Source organism: Phacochoerus africanus, chromosome 11 (assembly GCF_016906955.1).
Source record: "Phacochoerus africanus isolate WHEZ1 chromosome 11, ROS_Pafr_v1, whole genome shotgun sequence".
NCBI classification, from domain to species: domain Eukaryota; kingdom Metazoa; phylum Chordata; class Mammalia; order Artiodactyla; family Suidae; genus Phacochoerus; species Phacochoerus africanus.
The window spans coordinates 95485296-95509692 of NC_062554.1; the positions used below are offsets into that span (position 1 = coordinate 95485296).

At 35.2% G+C, this 24397-nt stretch overlaps 1 protein-coding gene across 4 annotated transcripts in view; it reads left to right on the forward strand.

Annotated features, from left to right (window-relative positions):
- The window catches only part of SEMA3A (semaphorin 3A), a 477770-nt gene that overhangs the window by 119369 nt on the left and 334004 nt on the right, over positions 1-24397 (forward strand). For 2 of the 4 annotated variants that reach the window (XM_047753059.1, XM_047753058.1), the window contains exon 1: positions 10643-10856. The exons of 1 other annotated variant lie outside the window; for it this stretch is intronic. Coding sequence is in view for 2 of the 3 variants with exons in the window: in XM_047753058.1 (XP_047609014.1) it covers positions 10854-10856 (3 nt within the window). In the remaining variant the exon portion in view is untranslated. Of the gene's footprint in view, positions 1-10641; positions 10857-24397 lie in introns of those variants that run through there. One more of the 4 variants, XM_047753061.1, reaches the window with a different exon arrangement.

Consider the following 24397-nt stretch of genomic DNA (forward strand, 5'->3'; position numbering starts at 1 on the left):
TTTTTGAAGTGTAAAGATGGGGACACTAAAATATTTTTTCCACATAGACTGCCATAAAAAATAACTGGCTTCTATTAGTTCCAATCCTTATTCACTTGACTCATTTCTGGTGCTCTGAGTAATGTTCCAAAAGATTATACTGGCCCTTTTATTTCTGTATAATTTACAAAAACACTTATTTGTACAAAGGGCATTAAGTGTAATCCAATAAAAAGAAAATATTTTAAAATAAATGGAACCATCCATAAATTTAAAGATTTAATTCATAAAACTCAAAACTATAGTCTATTAACCATCATCCTAACAAATGAGAAAATGATCTAAATTATCTTTGTGTTCTATTTATCTTATGACAAATGCATACAAATATTATGTTGCTGCCATTAATTCAATTTTGAATTTTATCACAGGCTAAAAGAACTTGCAAAAAGGAAAATAGCCTTGAGGGCTATCCATTCATCAAAAAGACCATATACCATAGCTGCTTTTCAAAAGTGAAGTTTGTTCTATTTGCATGCTTTTAGGCTTGAAATCTGTGATTAAATGCTGCATTCTTACATTAGCTAGCAGAGTGAAACTTATGAAACTGGGCTAATTCAGAAAAATGCAGCTTTGAAAAATAAATTTATATCTATGAAATGATAGATGTGATGTACAAATAGTGATTTCACAGATTTTTGGAAGATCTCTTATATAAAATTATTCTACTTTTGCAGGACTCAAGAATATTTTTACATACTACAGTGTTGTTTCTGTTAGGAATTACGTATGCTCTTTGATATTACTTTGACTCTATGTGAAACATCCTAGTGTAATTCTTGGCATACCTACACTGAGAGAGTTTAGTATTCTCCCACTTCTTTTGCCTGCCTGCTTTTCTTCTCCCTCCCTCCTTTTCTGTCTCCTTTTTTCTTCCTATCTGTCATGACTAGTACATTTAGATAGTCTTTTTAAAAATTTTTTATTATAGTCGATTTACAGTGTTCCATCAATTTCTGTTGTACAGCAAAGTAACCCAGTTATACATATAGATATATATTTACACATTCTTTTTCTCACATTATCTCCTGGATTCTTCTAGTTCAAACTGACCACTTGCTTCCTAGCTGCCTTTGAACATATCTAATGGCCTAGAATTATGTTATGAATTTTATCTTGAAAGTTGTGGAATTCTCACATACGTAAATGTTCACCACCCTGGAAATAGTGTAAATCTCTTAAGGGCAGAGATCAACTCATGGGCAGATTTTTCCACATTTCAGAGGGACTATCATTCCTAAGTGGGCCTATCATAGTCTCCAAAATTATTTTAAACACAAAGACAAAAATGTTCACATAAATGTTAACAAAATGGAGTAAAATAGAATCAAATAGACATACAATGATTTACTAGACACATATCATTCATACATCCCATTTTTTTCCACAATGAAATTTTACAAAGTATAAATGAATTACTCTTTATTTTTCTATTCACTCTAGACTGAGTATGGTTTGCCCATGGGTTTCACTGATATATCTCAACCTGAAATAAGTCAAGAGTAAATAATTCAAGAAAATATTTTTTTATGGTTTAAGAAAACACTTAAATTTAATTTATCATATTTTTCTTGAATTATAGAATTGGCCAATTTAGAATTTAGCCAGAAACCTTTATTTAACTATTACCTCTCTGAATGCTCTTGCATAGACAACCCAACATCTCTTCTATGAGCTGTTGAGAAGCTGTCTAAATGGTTACCATGCTTGCCCAGGCAACTCCAACAGCCTTTCCTCTGCTAATTGCCAGAGTGGTCCTTTTAAAATACACCAGATCATGGAGTTCCCTTGTGGCGCAGTGTGTTAAACATTCAGCTTTGTCACTACAGTGCCTTCAGTTTCTGCTGTGGCGTGGATTTGATCCCTGGCTCAGGAAATTCCACATGCCAGATGGGGCCAAACAATAAAAAATGAGGGAGTTCTCACTGTAGCTCAACAGTAACAGACATGACTTTTGCATGAGGATGTGGGTTTGATCCCTGTCCTCACTCAGTGGGTTAAGGATCCAGCGTTGCCATGAACTGGGGTATAGACTGCTAATGTGGCTCAGATCATGCATTGCTGTGGCATAGGCCAGCAGCTGTAGCTCTGATTCAACCCCTAGCCTGGGAACTTCCATATTCCTTAGGTGCGGCCCTAAAAAAAAAAAAAGCACAAATATGTATATATACACATTTAATATTGTAAATATATATTATACATATATAATATAGACATATATGTATGCATGTATGTATGTATAAAATAGAATATGCCAGATCATATATGACTCCTTTGCTCAAAACCTTCTAATTACTGACAAGGGTCCCAGGGCCAGTTGAGTCCTTCAAGGTTCCCACTGCTCTTTGTGTTCAAGCTCCCTCTACCTCTCTGATTTCATCTCCCACCAAGTCCCTCTCTCAGGCCACTGCAGCCACATAGGCCTCTTTGCTGTTTTTAAAATACTCCCATCTATTTACTGTGAGTCCCTGCTGCCTCAGATTCTTCTTATAGATATCCTGTGGCTGACTTTCTTAAGTCAGATCTCTACACAAATGTGACCTTATTAGAAAAATTTTCTGTGACCTGCTGATCTAAAACGGCACCTCTCACCACCCTTTCTCTCTTTTGCCTCATTTTTGTTAGTTCAAGGGTTTTTTTAAAAAAGCATAATTTCTTTGTTCATTTATCTCTTCTCTTCTCCCTACCTCTTCTCTCTAGAATACAAGTTTCATAAAGGAAGAACTTTCCTTGGCCATTACCTTGACTCCAAAATCTAGAACTGTGCTTGCCCTGCAGTTGACACAAACTAATATTTGTCTTAAAACACACACACACACACACACACACAAACACATTCTCCTTTGTTATAGATGTATACGCCTATTATAAAAATACAAATGTAAATTATTGCATAGAAAACATATATTAGCTATGCTACTCCTTTTTATATTATTTATTATACAACAAGTGTCTTTCTTCTTTCCACTCAAAAGTAAATTCTTTGAAGGAAGGGCTTGGTTATACCTGCTTACTGTTAGTGTTACATGCAACACTCAGTACATGCCTTATACATTTTATCAAACAATAAATATCTACTTACTGTTGAAAACACATTATTTTTCTAATTATTTTGTGATTGATAATTATAATATAGTCAGGGATATTGTGAATCATCTTAACGGTTTTCAATCTTCATAGGTAGAGTTGTCCTCCCTTCTCTGTGGTTTCCCTTCCATATTTTCAGCTCCTGAAGTCAACTGCTGTCCAAAAATATTAAATGAAAAATTTCAGAAATAAGTAATTCAGGAGTTCCCATGGTGGCGCAGTGGTTAACAAATCCGACTAGGAACCATGAGGTTTTGTGTTTGATCCCTGGCCTTGCTCAGTGGGTTAAGGATCCAGCACTGCCGTGAGCTGTGGTGTAGGTTGCAGATGCAGCTCAGATTCTATGTTGCAGTGGCTCTGGTATAGGCCGGTGGCTACAGCTCCAATTAGACCCCTAGCTGGGAACCTCCATATGCTGCGGGAGCAGCCCTAGAAAAGGCAAAAAGACAAAAAAAAAAAAGAAAAGAAAGAAATAGGTAATTCAGTAGTCTGAAACTGCCTGCTGTTCTGAGTAGTGTGATGAAATCTCACACTGTCCCCTGCAATTCTATCCATGTTCATACCCCATCCCTTAGTCTCTTAGTAGCTGCTGCCATTATCACTGTTGCAATGTGGCAGTGTTGTACTCAAGTCATCATTATTTTAATAATGATATCCCAAAGTGCAAGAGTAGTGATGCTGGCAATTTGCATATGCCACAGAGAAGCTGTAAAATGCTTCCTATAAGTGAAAAGGTGAAATTTCTCAACTTAATAAGGGAAGAGAAAAAGATATATGATGATGTTTCTAATCTCTACAATAAGAATGAATCTTCCATCTGTGAAACTGCGAAGAAGAAAAAAGAAATTTGCGCTAATTTTGCTGTCACACTTCTAACTGCAAATGTTATGGCCAGAGGACATAAGTACTTGGGTAAGATGGAAAAGGAATTAAATCTGTACTGTAAGATATTTTGAGAGAGAGAGAGAAAAAGAACATATTCAAATAACTTTGTTTTAGTATATTGTTATAATTGTATTTTATTATGCATTATTGTTAATCTCTTACTGTGCCTAATTTATAAATTAAAGTTTATCATATATATGTACATAAAAAATATAGTGTATATAAGTTTCACTACAATTTACTGTTTCAGCCATCCACTGGGGGTCTTGGAGCATATCCCCTGAGAGTAAGGAGGAACAACTGTTTTTTTTCATAGGAGTAGAGGATGATTTTAAGACTACATACGTTATAATTTCAGTCTCTGAAAAAAATGAATCCAGGAATTATTTTGAAATTTTTTGTTAAAGATTTAAAAATTACATATTTTGGTATCAAGAATTCTAATTTGGTAAATTATGACGGCCAATGTATAAATAATCATCATTTTGCTATTTATCCATCAGCCAAAAACAGCATTTGTTTTCTTTCAACCATGTGTCCTTTTCTTTTTGCTCTATAACAATCTTGTTTTTGTTCATTCATTGGAGCTGGCAGATAGCAATAAGTGTTTGAATTCCAAAGGCAATTCAGCATTAACTTTATATCCATGACCAATGTCAAATCTGAACTCTATCTAACAGAAATATTGAGTAATCTCATGTTAATCTTCTCTGTGTACCAGGTCTGATGAGCACTAATTAACAAAGTTTGATTGGAAGCCCCAGGAGATTCTTATCAATCTATAGAATTTACTTTTGTAAGAAACCACCCTTTGGATTTATCCCACTCACCTAAGTTAGATGACTATGCCTCAACAATATTCGAAAACTCTTCATATACCCCATAATTAAAGAAATCCTTGACTCATGGTGCCAGGAATGTAAGCGGGTTCAACCATCATACTGGTAAATGCTAGTTCTTCAGATAATTTTTATTTATTTACACATTTTGACATTGTGTCGATTTACTAGTTTTCAAAATAGTTAAGAAAGGTACTCCATAATTAAACACTTTAAAACAGTTTATTTTAAACCACATTTTTAAGAGCTAATATATACTGCTCTCTGGAAGACAGTAAACAGACTTATGTATGATTTTAAAGTCACATTTAGAAGAAAAATACTTGACATAGATATTTTTATTGTGCAGATGTTGTGCTATAACAAAGAAAAATTCATAGGATATTACTTTTTTGTCTGTTCTAATACCAAAGAAATTAAATGTTGAATTAAAGAATAAAATTCTTAGCCTGTGTTGCATAAACCTTGAATGATGGTAATCAACCATGATGCGTGACTAAGGCACACATCTGTCTGTATGATTTATGACAGAATATAATCAGAAAATAAGCGCTCCTCTTTTTACAGAACTATAGTTCATTGTAAGAAAGGATAATGTTTAGCATGGAAGCATGGAAGTATTTTTCATTTATACTCTTTCTGCAGGGATCTTTCCACATTTCCTTCTCTAAATTTATTCTTTTTTACTCATTGCATGCTGCAAGTACCCCCTTGTGAACTTCCACTCAGGAAATGACATGATTTCTTCTCATCAGAGAAACGTTTTTATTTTAAGAGGCGAATAGTACTTATGTTATGCTTTAGCTGAAGGTGGTCTGTCTGTCATACTTGGCATGTTTGATTATGTAGTGATTAGTGCCAAAAGAACATGTAGATTAAATTAATATTAGCAAACTTTACCAACCATACCACAATGAATTCTATCTTCAAAAGAGAAAATCAAGCTCTCTCAAGAATTCGATTGATATAACTATTAGAGTACCAAGAAAAATGCACAATTTAATATCAATCTATCAGTAGTTCATCTTCAGAAAATATTCTTAGCCTTGTTGTTAATACTTATTAAATACTTATTATGCATTTCATTACATTCAGTATTTGATGACATTGGTTTAAAGAGACATTTCATCTTTATTAACACCTGACAAGGAATGTATGATTCTTTCCTTCCCTTTATAGATTAGAAAATTGAGGGCAGAGTTGTTGTCATCCACTTAAGTTTGCCCAGTGAATAAGATAGTAGAGTTGAGTTCCAATCTATGCAGCGTGTCTCTGTGGGTCATGCTCATATGGCTCTTCTACTCTGACCAAATGTCAGGAGTGGAGTCTTGCTTCTCAAATGTAATCTCCTTCAGGAAGCCTTTCCTGCATTTAAATGTGACTGTTGTAATTTCACACTTTTTAAATTCCTTAAACACTTTTGGTATCTTCCTTAAAATATGTTATTTTCCTTGAATATACTTCAAATATAAGTGAGGATGATAGCGTTCATCATTTATTGTAAGTTTATTTTTGATGGGCACTTGTTTTATAAGTATTAACACATTTATCATTACAGCACTATGAGGTAGGTATATTCCTATTCACATTTTAGTTAAACTAAGTTCACACAACTACATTACAGAGCAATGATTTGGACATAGAAAGTCTTATTCTAGATTATGTTTCTTAAAAGTAATGGTCTTATCATTATTGCTGGATTGTACCATGGTAAAAGATGGTGCTTTGTGGGGGTTTGGAGCACTTTTATAAAGTACACCCCGACATTTTAATTTTAGTGGTAACAATATCCCATCTTGTTTCAGAAATCTTGTTAAATGTAGCATAAGGGAAAAAAATGGGGAACACTTACAATAATGACCATTTTTATTAATTAACGCATAAATATTTGTTGAGGTAAATGTGTAAAATGTGGTTAAAGTAACTATAATATAAAAACAAATATTATGCGGTGAAATTCGTATTATCAATTAGAATTCATTATGTTATTCTTCATAGATTATATACAAACCACTTGGTTTTATGTAGGTAAATTGGAATTTGGGGAAATGATGGTAATCACAATTGTTAGTGCAAATAAGACTCCTCATTCCCAAAGTTGGCAATGAAGAATAAAATTCAGCTAAGTACATATCTGACCAATAGTAGGTACTTCACCATATTAATAAATACTGTGCGGTTAGAACACCTGTGGTGCTGCTATTTTCATATGTCTTATTTTATCTTCACAATAATCCAGAACGTGAATCATATTCATACTCATTTTGCAGAAGAAAAAAATGCAGGCACAGAGAAATAAGTCACTTGCACTATGGTAAAACAGCAAGTAAGCTGAAAAAGTCTATTTGATTTCAAATCTCCTTCTTTACTATTAAATCACTTCATCCTGTATAATAACACTTCCAATTAAATAATTATTCATAGCTCTTATTTTTATGTGAACTCCACTCTGTGCTGAGGTCCTAATTTATAAAAGAGACGGAGTGACAATGAGGATAAGTTTAATATTACAATTGCCCAAGAATAAGAGGCATACTATGCTACCCAGGGCAGAGGAAGACCATCATATTTTGGTCTTTTAGTATTTTAGCTGATACTAGCAATATGACAGGTATAACTTTGCTAACAATGAGAAATAATTTTGATTTGTTCAATATTCTTTTAGCAATTCTCCTTGGGAGAAATTCCTGTTAAAACTTAACAACTTTCTAGTGTACTGGAAAGAGCATATTGTTTTTACTGTAGATATACAGATTAAGCAGAAACTCAGTAGATAGCAGACAAAAACAGTAATATATCATAATACCCAGAGGTACAAGTTATTCTCTTATGTGAATTATAGGATTTAAATGTATGTCCCCTGTTAAGTATTGTTAGGATTAAGGGTCTAACACTCATTATGAAGTGGTTTTGATAAAGGGTTAGACATCAGTGATTCCATAATCATCACAATATTGTGGGGCCAGGAAGGAAGAAAGAGAGTAGAGTGGGAAAGATGTCAGACACAGTTAACAGGGAAGTGGTTCCATTGACATCTCACTATCAACTGGGCTGTTGGTTTGGGTTCACCCTCCAGAGAGGTTTACTATTTTCATGTCTTTGGCAGTCCTTTGGAGTCCATGAACTGCTTCAAGGCATGGTGCTTTTAAATGTAGAAAATAAAGCATATAGTATTACAAGGAAAAACACTTATACTGTAAAATTATGAGTATTGAAAAAAACAAATTGGTGATTTAGTAACGCATGACCTTTTTAGTTTAAAGCATTAAATAAGAGAATCTTGTGGAAGATCTAATAATACCACTGTGCTCTGTTGCCTGACTTCATAAATGAAAAAAAAAATTGCTAAATTTCAGTTAAATGTTAGCAGAATTAATTTCATTTCCAATCCAAGTTCATTGATCACCTGAATTCTACACCAGCTTCTTGGTGATCTCTGAGCCCCTGGTTAAGAAGCTTTGTCTCTTAGTAATCACTTTTCATGAGGTTATGTCAGTGAAGTATGTCTTTGATACCATCTGCTTCTTTACTTGCTGCCCTCTTCCATCTCATTGTGCCTTTACTCACTTTACCTCAGAAAAAAACCTATATGTGTATTTTTCACAAACATTGCCAAGCAGTTCTTCAAGGTCTGACATCTAAGTTGAGCACTCTGCGTTCCACCTACCCTTCCAGCTTCCCTTCTTCCACTCAATTCCCCTGGGTGAAATATTAATGCTAAAGGCCACAGAGTCCAAAAACTGAGGTTTTCCAGTCAGGTTGTATAGTCTAACATTAGTCCTGTCACTGATATTCATGTTTATTGAGCCTTCTCTCTCTCGATTTTTTTTTTTTTTTGCTTGTAAAGTGAATTAAAAATGCCTGACTCAAATGTTGACAGGATTAAAACAGTTAATTGGTATAAAGTACTTTGGACAGGATTTGGATTATACTAAATGCCCAGTAATAGTAGCCCCTATTATCCTGACCTCTGGGGTTTGGTGGCTGCTGCATTATAAATTACTATACTAATCAGCAACTATGTGGTAGATAAGGAGACCTGAAATCCTTTGAAATTAGGGTTAATGTTTTATTCAACCTTGTTTATTTTCATTATCTGGTGAGGGTGTAACATCTGTGAAAATCATTTACATAAATATATTTAGGCAATGCATGTCCAAGACCATACCTAAAAGCACAGTGATTTCTAAGTGGTTAGATTTCAAGCAAGTCTGGAGGCATTGTATCCTATCACGTGGTTCACAAATAAATGTCATAAAGGGAGACGTATAGAAGATGTTATTAAGCATTGTGCTGGTACATAGAAATTGTTTTATGCCAACTAAAAATTTGTTCTATTTTACATATCTTACTAGGTGCCAAAAGAAAGAAATCATTTATTCACACAGTAAATGTTAGACAGACCTTTGACCAATTTCCTTATTTAAACTATGTTTCAAAACTGTGATGGCAAGTTATCCTTTTTAACAATTAGTTGATTATCAATTTAGTATTAATATTTAATAGCTAAAGAAAGAATGCTACTAAATTTAAAAAATCCATATTTCTATTTTTAATGCTACCACTGTTTAAAAAAACACAGTGATTTCATACTAAAGGCCCAATAATTAGTGATCATTTGTTTATTTTAATAGTTGGGTGGGAAGGCTCAGATATGACCTAAAAGCCATTTGATGCACAGCTTGTTTTGCATCATTCATGCTTTGAATATTTTACTGTATAAAAATCTGGCGAATAACTTTAAATTTATTTTTAAGAAACAATTATATCTTTTCAAATGGTATTTGTTTCAAAGCTTATTTAGAAACCAGGCATTTTTAAACAATTTCACAGTTCCAGGTATTCCTGAAGTAGTTGCATTTTCATGGAATTTGTCCCAAGAAATGCTGTCCACCAGAGTACAGATATTTCAGTTAAATAATTTATTGGCAACTCAGCGACCATAATAGCTGATGAAATATGTTGAGACAAGGAGTAGTCAAGTATAGTGAATGTGAAATGTACTGCGAATTTTAGAATAAGAAGAGCATATGCCAGGAAAAATGAAGAATCACGTCTATAAAATATGATATTTGTTTTTTTACATTTTTTTAAGCTGAAGAAATTGTGATATGTAGGTAAAGACAAATTTGTTAAAATATGTTAAAAATAAAAGAGGGGAAAAAAGCTGTACACCAAAAAAAGGAAAAATGCGTTAGCTATTACCTTTAACACCTAGACAGGGTGAGACAAAAATAAATGAACTGTGATAGAGTATGCTGTCAGTGAATATATAATATCATGGATAACTATCATATAGCCCGCATATAATTTTCTGTGCACAGCACTCTTATCTCTTTGGACCACATCTGAAGAAATTAAATGACAAGAAAGAAGTAATAACGCATTCTTAGGTTCACTGTTTTAACAGTCACCATCAGTGACCCAGTTTTGTTTTGTCTTTTTCCCTTCCAAGGAAAGAAATCTATACATTACTTCCACAAGTTTTGTATAAAAGTCCCTCAAGGCTACATGTGACTAATGCTTCTTTGGGACAAATGTAGCCTGAGGGATGGAAAGAGTTTTTAGGGTTCAAAAGCTGAATCTTACATTAATATGGAGAAGCATCCTATTAGGGTGATGGATACCTGCTAATTGTGGAAATTCCTAATGTGTGAAAAAAATTTGTGCTGGTATCATGAGCTTTGTGCTGGGTGTACTGGTTTATTTGGAGCCCTCTACTTGTGAAAGCTTCACCTTTTCCATTTTTAGAAAATGTGAGGCAGCAAAAAGGTTTTTGACAAACTGCAGATCCTGCAGAGTTTAATCAGCTTGATTGTGGGCACCGCACCTCTGCTCTGTGCCCCTTGTTTTATTTGACCATTGGCTCTTTGGAGAAATTTTCTGCTACTGGATTCTAGTTTTAAAAAGAAACTAAAAGAATGTGATTCTAGAAAACAAAAACCTGCTTTATCAAAAATCATCAGCAAACAATAGGAAAAGACGACTCTGGGGAGCTCCGAAATGGTAACTCATTTTCTCTCTGTCTCTCAATGTTTCCAAGTATACTTTTAATTTACAAATGTAGAATCTCTTTTATCTTATTAAGGACCGAGTTGATACAATAGTAATGTACTCTGTATGATGCAAAAACAAAGCAGTTTTTTTGTATGAAAGTTAGTGGATTTTTAGTTTGTGTAGCTGCATTCTTTATGTTACAAAATGTCCTTTTGCTAAGTTTAAGGATTTAAATTATTTGAAATTATTAACTGATTTGCCTCCGAAAAGTTCTTTATATCAGTGTTAATTTTGGTTTTAAATTGGTTACAGTGATACTGCAAATTAAGAGTGGTACATAAAACTTATGGCAGTAGTCTTTCTAATTCAAACAATTTTGTCTCAGTTAATTTCTTTCAAATGAAAGTAGAAAATATATAACAAAGTTGTTTAAAAATGTATAGTTTGAAACCAGGAAGCACATTTTAAAAGAAAAAAAAAAACAAAAGAAAAACTTTAAAGTTAGAGGAAATGAATCCCAAATTACAAAAATGAAAAGAAAAAAATTAGTAATACAAACATAATTAAGATAGAGTAATCCCTACAGTTTTAGCCAATGAATATATTTAACTTGAATATTCAGATTATTGGGTAAATTTGCAATTAAAAATCACTAGCATCAATATGTCTTAATATCATAAAATGTAGGTATCAGAGTAAGCTATTTGAATGTAATTAAAGGATGTTTTTATATAAAATTTTTGAAGGCATTCTTAACCAGAAACCAGAAACATTTGCTAAATATACTTATTTAGCAAAGAATATGTAGTTGGTTGCTTTTTTTCAGTGTTTTTGTTTTATATATTATTGTTTCACATGAAGGATGAAATGTGAGAAAAACTTTAGTTTTTCTAAACAATCTTATGTAAGATTGCTTACATAATTGTTTAAGGAGATAAAAGGGATTGGTTTTAACAAAGGCAATTTATATGATTTCTCATTTGTTTCTACTCTATAATTTTACAGCAATAGCTGTAGATGGCATTTTAAAAACAGAATTCAAAATTGTATCTATTATTATGGTGCCAGTCATCCAAGGAGAATGTATCTAGACTTTGATTCTTGGGGTTTTTCTTCCCTCCCTTGAGCTCATGTCTTCAGTGTATCATTAATAAAACAAGTTCTTCAAACTTTAAAAATTTCTGGAGGAGAACTGTTCCCACCCTCTCCAGCCTAACAGGCTGTATTTGCATATCTTACCTGTTCAGTGAGCTGACCAACTAACCAATTAAATTAATATATCTTAATATTTCAACTTGATATGATGCTTCAAAGTCTTCTGCAGTTTTATTTTGATAAGGTTGACTCCCCATTTGGAAATGAATGATTTACCAATCCAGTCCCACCAGCTAGAAATATTAGTAGAAAATTGTTCATAGCAAACAAAAACTTCTCCAGATAATACTATTTTTAATTAGTTTATTATTTATATATTCCTTACAATTCTACAGAACTGTGAAGGATTTATTATGAGATTAAGACAAACCATTTTCTTCATTACTATTGCCCCATTCTTTTCTTCTTTTTAAACTCAGGAAAAAGCAGCTTTTACTCAGAATAATGGCTCTCTGACCAAGTCTTGTTTGCCATTCCTAATGGAATGCTGTACTAAGGCAGACAGGGCATAAGATGAATGCTTTCTGAAGCAGGGATTGCTTGGCTGAGCAAGACTGACTATTGTCTCTGACAAGCTGTTTTCTCTACACCTTTTGCTTCTGGGCACTTTTATTGTATTGGTCAGTCAGTGAGTCTACACTGAGTTGTATTATGGTAACAAATAACTTCAACATCTAGGTGGCTTTATAATAACAAAGTTTATACATTACACATTATATGCACATCATGGAAAAGTTTCGGCTCTGCTTCATCATTCTAAAATGAAAAGGCAGGCCCTACCTGAGACATATGCATTTCATCTCATAGTAGAAGGAAAAGGATAAGAGAGGAACCATGAGCTGGCTTTTAAAGCTTCTTGCTGTCACATGTCATTATACAAAGCAAATCATATGACTTCATGTAAAGTTGAGGGTGCTAGAAGTCTAATCCTCCTGCAGGGACTGGCCCAGCAGAGAGCAGCCACACATATCTTGACAATAATACAGTCTATCAAAGCCTGGTCACAAATATTCATGTTGCTCGCTTAGGCACACAAAGGACCCATCAAATCAGAGTGTCAGTCTCAAAGTTTAGCGCCTCATGATGGCCCAGATGGGGATCTTAATCTGGAGAACTAGGAAATAACAAGGACCATTTATGTATTCTATTCCCCCCCTTTGCTCTTCACCACACACAATATGTTTCTAATATATGGTGGTGGAATAGCAGGATACTTTTAAACAGAAAGGGGGAGAAGTGAGACACAAAGCAGTCACTGTGTAGATTATAGCAAATCTGAAATTATAGTGAGAATTTCTTTTCCTAGTGATGGGGAACATTCCCTCATGGTCCACAAGTTTGATGCCTGTCCACAATTGCCTAGCCTGTTAGCTCCATGGCCCTTAGCTCTGCCCTCTGGCAGATCTTTTCTATTGCTCTCTCTCCTTGGCATTATCTGGGGAGGGCATTGTAGAAAATCCCCCCTACAGACTAAGCTCCTTTCTTGGACTGATTTTATTGCCAGTAGAAATTTGGTAGGACTAAAGTTTATTTAAATCTTGAATACTTATAACTTCTATTCCAGGCTGATTGTTCATTTGGTAGTACGACTTTCTCAAAACATGGTGGGCTTTTTATTTAGAGTACTTTATTTTATTTGCAATCATACATCCCTACCTACACCCATGATATTCCTTCTAAACTATGGTATATTGTACTTTCCGGGCTTCTAGAAGACCTGTATCTTTTTCATTCCATTTTCTCTGAGCCTCTCTATCTAAAGGAAAGTATTTACTGGCTGCTACCTTAATCAGAGGTATTTTGTTTTTTGTTTATTTTTTTTTTTAATCAGCAGAGATTTTAAAAAAAAGAAGTGCAAGTTACGCTTAATTTATTCTTTGCCAAGAGGCTGAGTTGAAATAATCTCTGGTGACTCAAAGCTTTCGCAATTTTTCTGTTACTAATTGGAGGAAAATAAAGTTTCATCTTTCAATGCTGTAAGGCCTGAAATTACTAGTCTCCCTATTTCTTTTGATTCTCTTTACAAACTGATCAGTACCAACTGAATAATAAGAGTAAGTTAAAGCCCCAGCTAATGTAGAACATTATATCCTTCCTAAGTTATTGCAGTTGATAATTTTACCAAATGTTTCTCCATGGCATTATTTGGATCACCATCTTTCCAACCTCCCATAAAGTTTTCTCACCACCTACTACTTGCTCTCAGAGATGATATCATATAATTCAGATTTTTTTATCATAATACTTTATTCTAAGCACCAAATTCCATTCCACCAAACATGAGTTCCAAGTTAAGTCTTACAGTTAACACAAGCTAAGTGAGAGGTAATTAATGGCTCTACAATAAGAATAAAGATATTTTTATATCACTTGTATATATTTTGTGTGATGATTTCACATCTTCTCCATTATTTTGTACCCAAACTTAAAAATTAGCTTATATCTGGGGGGCGGGGAATGATGGCAGAACTATGTTGTCGTCCCACAGCTTCTGCCCAGAAATAGTCCACACCACTAATACTCACACTTTACTTATCAAATCACGCTACTTCACCAAGACTCACATCAAAGGATTAGGAAGTAAAATCTTTATTTGCAGAGACACAATAGGGAAGGGATATAAATATTTTGACAATTATCAATCTTAAACATATATCTTAGTTATATAACTGAATATACTAATATATTAGTTGTTCGACATTTTTGGTTTTTTCCCCCCTAATGGAGCTAATAATGTTAATGCTGCTTATAAATATTTGATGTGTTACTGAGATTAGCATGATATAGCTATAATTCACTAATAAAATATTATATAATATACATTAGCTTCACTAATGTAATATTAGATACTCATTAGGAAAAAATAGAGTGCTTTGTAATATGCAATATATAGGCTACCTAAACATTTGTCAATAATTTTTAACTTCCATAATATTTCCAAGGAATTAAATTACACGTTTATAACAATCTTTGTCTTAATTAAATTTTTAACCTCTTTATAAAACTAGGTGTATTCACTGAGTGAATTTTGAGGAATTTTTGCAGATATAAGACTATCAAAATATTTTAGGACAAGAGCCAGGTCTAGAATGAACTTGAGAAGGGTAGAAAAGTTGGGTATCATATTTACAAAATTAATTATCTCTTCACTCGCCGTAAGTGCACTTCTGGGGACACAGTATTCATTTCTAGGTCATTTTATCAGAAACTCAACAAGCACAACTTTACCTATTACTTTAAGAGTAAAAATGAGTATGGTACCATTCAACTTAACAGGAAAGAAAAAAAGTTTCTCAACAGGTAATTTAAAGATCGAAAATCTGTTATTAAAATTTTTGAGACCACAGAAGGGGACTATAAGTAATTAACTTGATTTATTCCCAAATAGCTATAAATCAATATTTTTTGTTTTTATAGGATTGCAAAATAAACAAGCATAGGATTTATGGACTTAATTCTCCTTCTAATTTATACTGTTTCGCTCTCGAAATTGGATTTTTTTGATTTGTATGCCAATAGAACTTCAAAGAAAGTAACCAGTTAAGTGTATCAGAACTGATATTCTCAAAAAATGTTGATAAATAGCAGTGCATGATTTAATTAGAAGCAAGTGACCAGTGTGGTTAAAGATATCTGATATTTTATTCAGAATGCTTCAAAGAGAAAAATAATAAATCTGCTTTCTAAATAACTTTTCAATAGGTTTTCAAAGCCTCAGGAAGCTTAAAAAATTATTGTACCAATAATGTTTATAACTCTGATTAGAAATAAGAGAGAGATTCAAAGTCTTCTAGGAGTCATATATATTCAGAACAAGATATTATATATATTTATAATGATATATATTTAGATAGAAATAGGGACTGCAGAAATTTTGATGGTACTAAGTACTTAGGTGAACAAAGTTTAGAGTTTAATGAAAACATAACAAAGTGTGTACAAATAACCTAAGGATTCTCCAAGGAGAGTGTGTGTATATGTGTGTGCTCATTTGTGTGTGTGTAAGTGTGTATGAGTAAACACACACATACTTGCACACGCACATCTGTTGTGCATATATTATATACAATAGTGTATATTTTACAAAGTGCATATTAATGTAAATAATATGTATAAGTTAGGAGATAAATATATATATATATAAACGTTTTCAAGATAGAATTATTAACATGAGTACACTCAAGCATTTAAGCTATGGGTGATTAGTCTTATAACAGTTCATAAAATTTCTGTCTATTTTATTAGAGGAAAATTGTTTCCAGTGTAATTTTTTAAAAGCTTTTAGGAATTATCTGCTAGCATTGAGGCTCTCTTCATGACCTTTTAATGACCTAAAACTGTCCCAAGAAATTTGTCCAGGCTGATTTAAAGTGTCCTGAAAAAGACAATAAGAAGTTTATTTGAGGTAGCAATTATTCTGAAAGGTATTAAACTGAAGACAAATGAGCTACTTTTCTATTTGCAATCTCGTTGAAAATGATAAAAGGTTTTTAGCTTCAGTTCTCTATTCTAAATATGAGACAATCAATGATACTTTTGGGTTTAGAAATTGCTTACTTAAGGATAGATGCCATCTAAATATTTTAATCAAACCATATTTATTTTTAGCCTGTTACACAACCAGTATAAAAGATTGGATAACATGGGCCTGTTTTAGGTAGTTTGAAGCTCTATGTGTCATTTTTTGTTGTTGTTGTTGCCTCACCTCACAGTATTTCAAATATATTAATCCTACCTTTGTTACATATTTAGTATTTGTTTTTGTTTTAAAAATTTGAAGTCTTTATAAATGTGTCTTTTCATTTCCTTATCATTTTCTGTGATTTTTCAACCATTATTTTACATATTTAGGGATGATTGCAGAGTAAAAGAATATTAAGTATTAAAAAGTTTAAATTTGGAGTTCCTGTCATGGCTCAGTGGTTAAGGAATCCGACTAAGAACCATGAGGTTGTGGGTTCAATCCCTGGCCTTGCTCAGGGGGTTAAGAATCTGGCATTGCCGTGAGCTGTGGTATGGGTCACAGATGCAGCTCGGATACCGTGTTGCTGTGGCTGTGGCATAGGCCAGTGGCTACAGCTCCATATGCCACAGGAGCAGCCCAAGAAATGGCAAAAAGACCAAAAAAAAAAAAAAAGTTTAACAAGTCTGAGAGGTTAAATTTAACAGGAATTTATTTTAATGTGTCTTAATTTTTGATTTGCATCTTTTTTTCATATCCTAGAAGCCATTTACTTTGTCACAACTTAAATAATCTTTTGAGACCTTGAAAAGTGTATGTGTCTTCTCTAAGCAATTTGCTATATTTCTTAATGATATATCAGTCCCAGATGTATATACTCTGTATCTTAACTATCAATCTTTAATCCTCTGTTCATAGTTTTGAAGCCCTAAACACCCATATAGTCAGACTGGAGTTCTTCCCTTTATGTTTCATAAGATTTCAGTACATATGACCATTATTATATTCATCAAGTTGATTGGCATCATTTTTTTCTGACTCTCAATAAAATCAAAGAAGGGAGACAGGAACATATGGTCTTTCATTGACTTAAATATATATTCATTCAAATATATACATTCACTTAAAATATATATTTAGTAAATATGTATATATATTCAGACATTGGTCTCTTCACTGGAGAAATAGTGGAGAATAAAAAGCAAGTCCTTGTTCCTCAGAGGTTATAATTTAGCTGCATGCTTAATTTAATATTGCACCTAAAACATTGCCTTACACACTGAATATATTTAATAAATATTTAAATATATAAATAAATAAATAAAACATGGAAATTATAGTATTAAACAATGATCTTGCAGTTACTTATATTTATACATTTTAGAATAACAAATTTTCAGAACAGACAACATATGTCTTTAAGTTACTTGAAATATATCTACTAATTCTAATCATTATCACTTGGGATTCTGCATTATAAGAACTTAAAACTCAATAGATTTGTTTTAAATGTTTTCATACCTATTTTCCTAAATTACCTCATCTTTTTCATCTACTCTTGTGAGAGGAGGAGGAAGAAAAGTAGAAAAAATGAAAGAGGGGAATTAAATTTGGACTGAACTTTTCTAAAACTAGTGAAGATAGTTCTAAGTCTTTCCAGTAAATTTGCTATGTTGTTTTTAAAGAAAATGACCAATGCAAGTTTCAGTTCATCCAACTCCTAGTAAATCATTGCTAATGAAAACAAGTATAGCAGAAAATAGAATTTTACATTTATCCTCGGCACATCCCTGTAGGAACTAACAGACATTAGATTTGTCAATGTCACAACTCCTTTCGAGTTTCTAGAAGAACACCAGGATCAAAGAAAAGAAATAGATAAGATAAAGAATTACATTTTATTTGCAGTAGGAATTTCCCATTTATGTTTTACTCGTTATTATAATTTTAGAACAAGTTGAAAGTATGTTGGTTAGGAATCTTTACCTGACACTAATGGAACCTCTTCTGACAGATTTTTTGTTGAAAATTACATGGTGTGAATGAAAAAAAGAACTGTCAGGTTGGATCAGATATTCTGTATCTGCAGGTGCCTCTTGGCTCAAATAATTTTCCCAAAGATAGGTGGAAAATCTCTTCTGTGCAAGAAGATTCTCTACATTATCAGAGAAGGGGCATATTTTCATCCTGTCAAACAAGTATATTTTAGTTATAGTTGAAATGGTATTTTATGAGTAAATTGGTTTTGACCAACATAATCATTCCCTTGTGATCAATTTAATATAGAGATAAATGAAGTAATAAAATTTCCATTGTGTAGCTAATTTTTATTATATTATTTATAGTTGAGGATTTCTTTCATTAGTGAACCTATATATTTTCAATATCTTCTACTTTTTGTGTGTGTGTGTGTGGTGTGGGCGTGTGTATGTGTCTTTCTAGGGCCGCGTCCATGGCATATGGAGGTTCCCAGGCTAGGGGTGTCAAATTGGAGCTGTAGCTGCCGGCCTACACCAGAGCCACAGCAACTTGGGATCCGAGCCATGTCTGTGACCTACACCACAGCTCAGGGCAATACCGGATACTTAACCCACTGAGCGAGGCCAGAGATCGAGCCAGTGTCCTCATGGATGCTAGTTGGGTTCGTTAACTGCTGAACCTTGACAGGAACTCCAATATCTTCTACTTTTAAACATACTATACATTTTTCATAATGCTTGTATGAAAGAGACATAAACCAAGAACATTATCATAAAGATGTAAACTATTTTTCCTTTGTAATTATGTGAGAGAAGTACAAACCAAGATAATAATCAAAAAAGAATATAGGGGAGAGAGGACAAGATGGCAGAGGAGTAGGGGGACACGCTTGCCCTCTCCCACAAACACAACAAAAAAAAGCACATCTACAGAATAAATGACTCGCACAGAACAGCAACCAATCGCCGGCAGAAGAACCTAAACTCCAATAACGGCAAGAAGTTCGTGACATTACGGGGCAGAACGGGAGAAAAGAGGAGAGAGAGAGAAGGTGAATCCGAGTGGGACGGGCGCTCCCGAAAGGGAACTGCGGAGGAGAAAGGGATCCCGCACCCTGGAAAGTCACCTACACGGGGGAAAGATCAAACGAACCGGAGGAATCTCCAGATGCAGAGAAGAGTGTAGCAGTAAGTTGGAGTACAGAAAAGCCGATCAAGAACCGAACAGACCATCTGAACTACGGGCACAGTCACCAAAAATTGAGACGCCTGGGTGGGGGCTGGGCACCGAGTCCTCGGCTCCAGAGGTTACTCCCCGGGAAAGGGCCTGGGGGACGCCTGGGTGGGGGCTAGGCACCGAGACCTCGGCTCCAGGGGTTAGTCGCCAGGCTGGGGGGGCAGGGCGGGACGGAGCGGAAACTGCTTGGGAGGTCTAGAAACCATTTGACGGGGCAGAGACTGCCTGGGAGACTAGAAAACAAAGCTGTCACAGAGGAAGGGAGCAATACTCTAGGGGTGGGGAAGTGGAAAGCCGCATCAGAGGGAACCTGGGAAAAGAGCCTGGTCTGCGCCCGTGCTGGGGAGGGGAGAGAAAAAGGGGTGGGTCCCCATAGAATACCCCCCATGCCACAGCAAGCTTACAGGCCCACTAGCTAGCTGAAAGCTGTGCTTCCCAGTGCATCCCCTCCCCCAACCCCCGCCACCCCCTATGCTCTCGCCGAACCTGGGGCTGCCTGCCATTCAGGAGGGCTGGCCTCAACAATTGCCTGAAGCCTACCACCGCAGGGGCTGTCCCTGCACAGGCCTGCTTGCCCTTTGGAGGGGCTACACTTCCGCAGGGTAGCACCAAACACCACCAGCCCCCGAGAAAAGGCCTGCAGCCCAAAAAAGCTAGAACAAGCCTAGCCAGGCAGTGAATAGATCTGCCTAATTCCTGGACGGTTTTTCTGAGTCGGGCTGCCCTGGGGAGGAGCCTCTAGGGTTTCCAGTGGCCCTGCTACCCACCCAAGCCCCTAGGGGGTGCCCCACTGCTGCGGAATAGCTGCTCAGCACCACCAGCCCCCTAGAAGAGCCCCTGCAGCCCAGAAAAGCTGCAACAAGCTTGGCCAGACTGTGAAAAGATCTGCCTACATTCTCAGGCCATCCTTCTGAGTTGGGCTGCCCTAGGGAAGAGCCTCTTAGGTTCTCAGTGACCCAGATAGCTGCTCCAGCCCCCAGGGGGTGCTACACTCCTGAGGAACAGCTGCCCAACACCACCAACCCCCTGCAAGAACCCCACAGCCTAAAAACACCAGAGCAAGCTCTGCATGACCAAGTGAAATCTGCTGCCATCGTGGTGTGGACCTCCCAGTCCTGTCTTCCCTCAGGAAGTCCTCCTTTGCTTCAAAGAAACACTGTTAGCCCCATCAACACTCCAGGAAAGCCACACTGCCTCAAAAAAGATTGACCAACAATGCCAGCCCTCAGGAAATATTCCACGGCAGTGACAAGGCAAACACTGCCCGATAATGGAGAGTACAACTCCACCAGGAAAAAGAAAACAACAAGCAAGATGAAGAAGCTGAGAAACCACCCCCAGTCAAACCAACAGGAGAACTCACCTAAAACAGTCAACAATGAAACAGATCTCTGCAGTCTGACAGACCTGGAGTTCAAAAGAGAAATAGTGAAAATACTGAAGGAATTAAGAGAAGATATGAACAGGAATGCAGATACCCTCAGAAAGGAACTAGAAAATATAAGGAGGGGCCAAGAAAAACTAGAACATTCATTTGCAGAGATGCAAACGGAACTAAGGGCAGTAAAAACCAGAATGAATAATGCAGAAGAACGAATCAGTGATATGGAAGATAGAATAATGGAAATCACTCAATCCTGTCAACAGACAGAAAACCGAATCCAAAAACTGGAAAGCAATATAAGAGACCTATGGGATAATATAAAGCTGGCCAATCTACGCATAATAGGAATTCCAGAAGGAGTAGAAAAAGATAAGGGGATGGAAAATATATTTGAAGAAATTATCGCTGGAAACTTCCCAAATCTAAAGGATGCTGGGTTCAAGATATAAGAAGCACAGAGGGCCCCAAACAAACTGAACCCAAATAGACCCACAGCAAGACACATCATAATAAAAATGAGCAAAGTTAGTGATAAAGAGAGGACCCTAAAGGCAGCAAGAGAAAAGCAGAATGTTACCTACAAGGGAACCCCCATAAGAATATCAGCTGACTTCTCTACAGAAACACTACAGGCCAGGAGGGAATGGTAAGAGATATTTAAAGTGCTAAAAGGAAAAAATATGCAACCTAGAATACTCTATCCAGCAAGAATATCATTTAAAATAGAAGCGGAAATAAAAATTTTTTCCAACAAACAAAAACTTAAAGAATACTGCAACACAAAACCCAGGTTAAAGGAAATATTGAAAGGGCTTCTCTAAACCAAAAAGAAAGGAAGGAAAGGGAAGAAAAAAGAAAAGAAAAGAAAAAAAAAAGAAGAAGAGGAAGAACTAGGACTGAGGAAACCACAATCAGAGAGCAGTCACTCAAATAAGCCAGCATACAGATTTAATCATGAACAGGCCTCAAACAAAATAAAATTAAAAAGAAAAAAATAAAAAAGAGTCATCAAAACCATAAAATATGGGCAAGGGATGTTAGGAAGTAAATAACCCTTTTTGTTTGTTTGTATGTTTCTCTTCTTAATTTTAATATAGTAATGAAGTGTTTGAACTTACAGGACCATCAGGCTAAAACACACAATTATGGGAAGGGGTTAGCATACTTAAAAAACAGGGCAACCACAAGCCAAAAGCAAATATTGCATTTGCAAAAAATGAAAAAAAAATACACTCAAGCAGATAATAACAGGAGACCATCCAACCAAAAAAAAAAAAAAAAGAAAGGAAGAATGGAGAACCATAGAATCAACTGGAACACGAGGTTCAAATGGCAATAAATAATCATCTGTCAATTATCACCTTAAATGTCAATGGACTGAATGCCCCAATCAAAAGACACAGAGTGGCTGAGTGGATAAAAAGGCAAAAACCTTCAATATGCTGCCTACAAGAAACTCATCTTAGGACCAAAGAAACATATAGATTGAAAGTGAAAGGGTGGGGAAAAATATTTCACGCCAATAGACAAGACAGAAAAGCAGGAGTCGCAACACTCATATCAGACAAAATAGACTTTAAAACAAGACATAAAGAAAGACAAAGAAGGACACTACTTAATGATTAAGGGATCCATCCAAGGAGAGGATGTTACCATTGTCAACATATATGCCCCAAATACAGGAGCACCCAGATACATACAACAAATATTAACAGACATAAAGGGAGATATTGATGAGAATACAATCATAGTAGGAGACCTTAATACCCCCCTCACATCAATGGACAGATCCTCTAGACAGAAAACCAATAAAGCAACAGAGATCCTAAAGGAAACAATAGCAAAGTTAGACTTCATTGAGATCTTCAGGACACTACATCCAAAAAAAGCAGAATACACATTCTTCTCAAATGCTCATGGAACAGTCTCAAGAATCAACCACATATTGGGACACAAAGCTAATCTCAATAAATTTAGGAGCATAGAAATTATCTCAAGTATCTTCTCTGACCACAATGCCATGAAATTAGAAATCAACCATGGGAAAAGGAAAGAGAAAAAACCTACTGCATGGAGACTAAACAACATGCTACTAAAAAACCAATGGGTCAATGAGGAAATCAAGAAGAAAATTAAAAACAACCTTGAAACAAATGATAATGAAGACACAACCGCTCAAAATCTATGGGATGCTGCGAAAGCAGTGCTCAGAGGGAAATTTATAGCAATACAGGCCTTTCTCCAAAAAGAAGAAAGATCCCAAATGGACAACTTAACCCTCCACCTCAATGAATTAGAAAAAGAAGAGCAAAAAAGTCCTAAAGTCAGCAGAAGGAAGGAAATTATAAAGATCAAAGAAGAAATCAATAAAATAGAGATTCAAAAAACAACAGAGAAAATTAATAAAACCAAGAGCTGGTTCTTTGAAAAGGTAAACAAAATTGACAACCCCCTGGCCAGACTCACTAAAAAGAGGCGACAAAGAACCCAAATAACCAAAATTATAAATGAAAAAGGAGAAATCACAACAGATACAGCAGAAATACAAAAAACCATAAGAGAATACTATGAACAACTATATGGCAACAAGTTTGACAATCTGGAAGAAATGGACAATTTTCTAGAATCTTACAGCCTGCCAAAACTGAATCAAGTAGAAACAGACCAAGTGAACAGACCCATCACTAGAAATGAAATTGAAGAGGTCATAAAATCACTCCCTACAAATAAAAGTCCAGGACCAGATGGCTTCACAGGTGAAATCTATCAAACATATAAAGAGGAATTGGTGCCCATCCTCCTTAAACTCTTTCAAAAGGTTAAAGAAGAAGGAATACTCCCAAAGACATTCTATGATGCCACCATCACCCTCATTCCAAAACCAGACAGAGATACCACCAAAAAAGAAAACTATCGCCCAATATCATTGATGAATATAGATGCAAAAATTCTCAACAAAATCTTAGCCAACTGAATCCAACAACATATCCAAAAAAATTATACACCATGACCAGGTTGGGTTCAACCCAGGTCCTCAAGGATGGTTCAACATACACAAATCAATCAGCATCATACACCACATTAACAAAAAAAAAAATCAAAAATCATATGATCATCTCAATAGACGCAGAAAAAGCATTTGACAAAGTCCAACATCTATTTATGATCAAGACCCTCGCCAAAGTGGGTATAGAGGGAACATTCCTGAACATAATCAAAGCCATTTATGATAAACCCACAGCAAATATAATACTCAATGGGGAAAAACTGAACGCCTTCTCACTCAAACCTGGAACAAGACAGGGATGCCCACTCTCACCACTGCTCTTCAAC